Source organism: Poecilia reticulata, linkage group LG6 (assembly GCF_000633615.1).
Source record: "Poecilia reticulata strain Guanapo linkage group LG6, Guppy_female_1.0+MT, whole genome shotgun sequence".
Lineage (NCBI taxonomy): Eukaryota > Metazoa > Chordata > Actinopteri > Cyprinodontiformes > Poeciliidae > Poecilia > Poecilia reticulata.
The window spans coordinates 2783401-2785415 of record NC_024336.1 but is presented as its reverse complement, the minus strand read 5'-3'; the positions used below and the strand labels follow the sequence as shown (position 1 = coordinate 2785415).

The window sequence follows — 2015 nt, the reverse complement described above, 5'->3', positions numbered from 1 at the left end:
TTGGATCAGACCTCATGGTTTCAGTTTTACAGTTGTTGACTTTTGAGTATTGGTAGTGATGAAGCTATTTTACCTAACTGACCATGGTAGGGCTTAAACTTTCATATAATTTTAAACTTTATTATTCCAAATCTGTAGAATAATGGTGGGGAATGTGAAGAGGCTCTCAAAGTAATTTATGAATATTTGCTTTTTTTTTTTTTTAATTAACGCTGGTTGTTTGTTCATGCTCTTTTGTAGACCTCATTTGTTTCTTTTTTAGATATTTGCCATTTGCTCAATAAAAAAAGAAAACGCACGAAGAGTTGCATCAACAGTTTTCACACACTTCAAAATAAGAGCACAACTATAAACGTCTGGCTACTTGAATAATTCTTAACAGTCAATAACCAAAACTTAAACACAAACAGTGAACTTTGTCCAACTGAATGATTACAAAACAGTAAAGTTAATTAGTGATTTTGGATGTATTCGGAAAAATGAATTTAGGGGAAGCAAAATGTGTTAAACCTTTTCAAAGTTAGCAAATCGCTGAATGATAAATTAGCTCCACTGTGCCCACCACTGGTTTTTAGTAAAGATTCACCGATCCAATATTGATATCTGTATCGGTTCTGATATTGAAAAAATTCTAGATTGGGTATGGGTGACGATGTAGTCAATCCATAACAGCAGATCTATTCAGTCTAATTCTAGGCTTTCTACTCTGTTACGTTCCTAACTGCACTGACTGACCTGTTTAAAGTTGTGTGATTTTTACATGTTTTAACTAAGCTTGTGATACTATTGGGGTTTTTAAGTGTTGCTGCTGCTGGTGCAGAATAAGGAAATAAATTTGTCATTCAGTACATTTATATCTGTTTAAAAAAAGAAATTCGACACACATTTTTTGTATCGGATTAGTATCGGCCGATACTAAACCTCAGATACCTGTATTGGTATTGAAAGTGAAAAAGTGGATCATCCCTGTTTATTAGAGGSTTGCGTCCCTGCAGTTCAGTGATTAAAAGAAGTTTCTCATACCCAGTAATTCCCAACAACACATAAAATCTTTCTCTGTATTTTGTGTTGCTTTGCAGGAAAACCTACTGCCACAGACGGCTGAACTTCTTGGAATCTAAATTCTACCTTCATGAAATGCTAAATGAAATGGCTGAGATGAAAGAGTTAAAAAGCGTTGCACATAGAGATTTCTACAACGTCAGAAAGGTTAGTCTGCAATTKTGACATCGGGTCCAGCGTTAGAYCCGATGTAACGTTTGAAGTCTAGACGAGCAACGGCGCAATGTCCAACTTTCCTGTTTGATCAAACTTAGGTGGACACACATATACACGCTGCTGCCTGCATGAATCAGAAGCATCTGCTGAAATTCATAAAGCTATCGTACCAAACAGAGGCAGACCGGGTGGTCTTGGAAAAAGGCAACCAGAAGATAACTCTCAAAGAAGTCTTTAAGAAGCTCAGCATGGACCCCTATGACCTGACTGTGGATTCACTGGACGTCCACGCAGTAAGAGTCAAAACATCTGGAAAACCACTTTAATGTTAACTGATCAGGCTGCAAATTAAGGGAAATGTACTGATGGATTGTTATTCTGATTGTTCAGGACGAAAGCAAAGGAGTTTAATCTGATGTCTGTTTTATGCCAAGTTCKGTTTTACTGTCTTTCACACACTCTCTTGTGACTGGCAGGGAAGACAAACCTTCCACCGCTTCGACAAGTTCAACTCCAAGTACAACCCTGTTGGAGCCAGCGAGCTGCGCGAGATTTACTTGAAAACCGACAACTACATCAAAGGAGAGTACTTTGCGCGTCTCGTCAAGGTGAGGAAAAGCACCGATGCCCCCAAATAGAGGCTTCACGCAAGATGATGTCATTTGKTACTGCTGGACAGATCTGGTGTTCTACTGAGGTTTAATGGGACTCTAGTCCATGTTGTCATATTCCTATAATAATCGCTGTCATTTTCTAGCAAAAGTGATTTTGAAAAAATTAAATCACTACCTATTTTT

The 2015-nt window shown here is 37.9% G+C and overlaps 1 protein-coding gene across 1 annotated transcript in view; it reads left to right on the top strand.

The window, feature by feature from the left end:
- ampd3b (adenosine monophosphate deaminase 3b) overlaps positions 1 to 2015 on the top strand; it is a 50506-nt gene that overhangs the window by 17091 nt on the left and 31400 nt on the right. The window contains exons 5-7 of the mRNA XM_008410887.2: positions 1067 to 1209; positions 1317 to 1511; positions 1695 to 1826. Of these exons, the coding sequence (XP_008409109.1) occupies positions 1067 to 1209; positions 1317 to 1511; positions 1695 to 1826 (470 nt within the window). The remainder of the gene's footprint in view (positions 1 to 1066; positions 1210 to 1316; positions 1512 to 1694; positions 1827 to 2015) is intronic.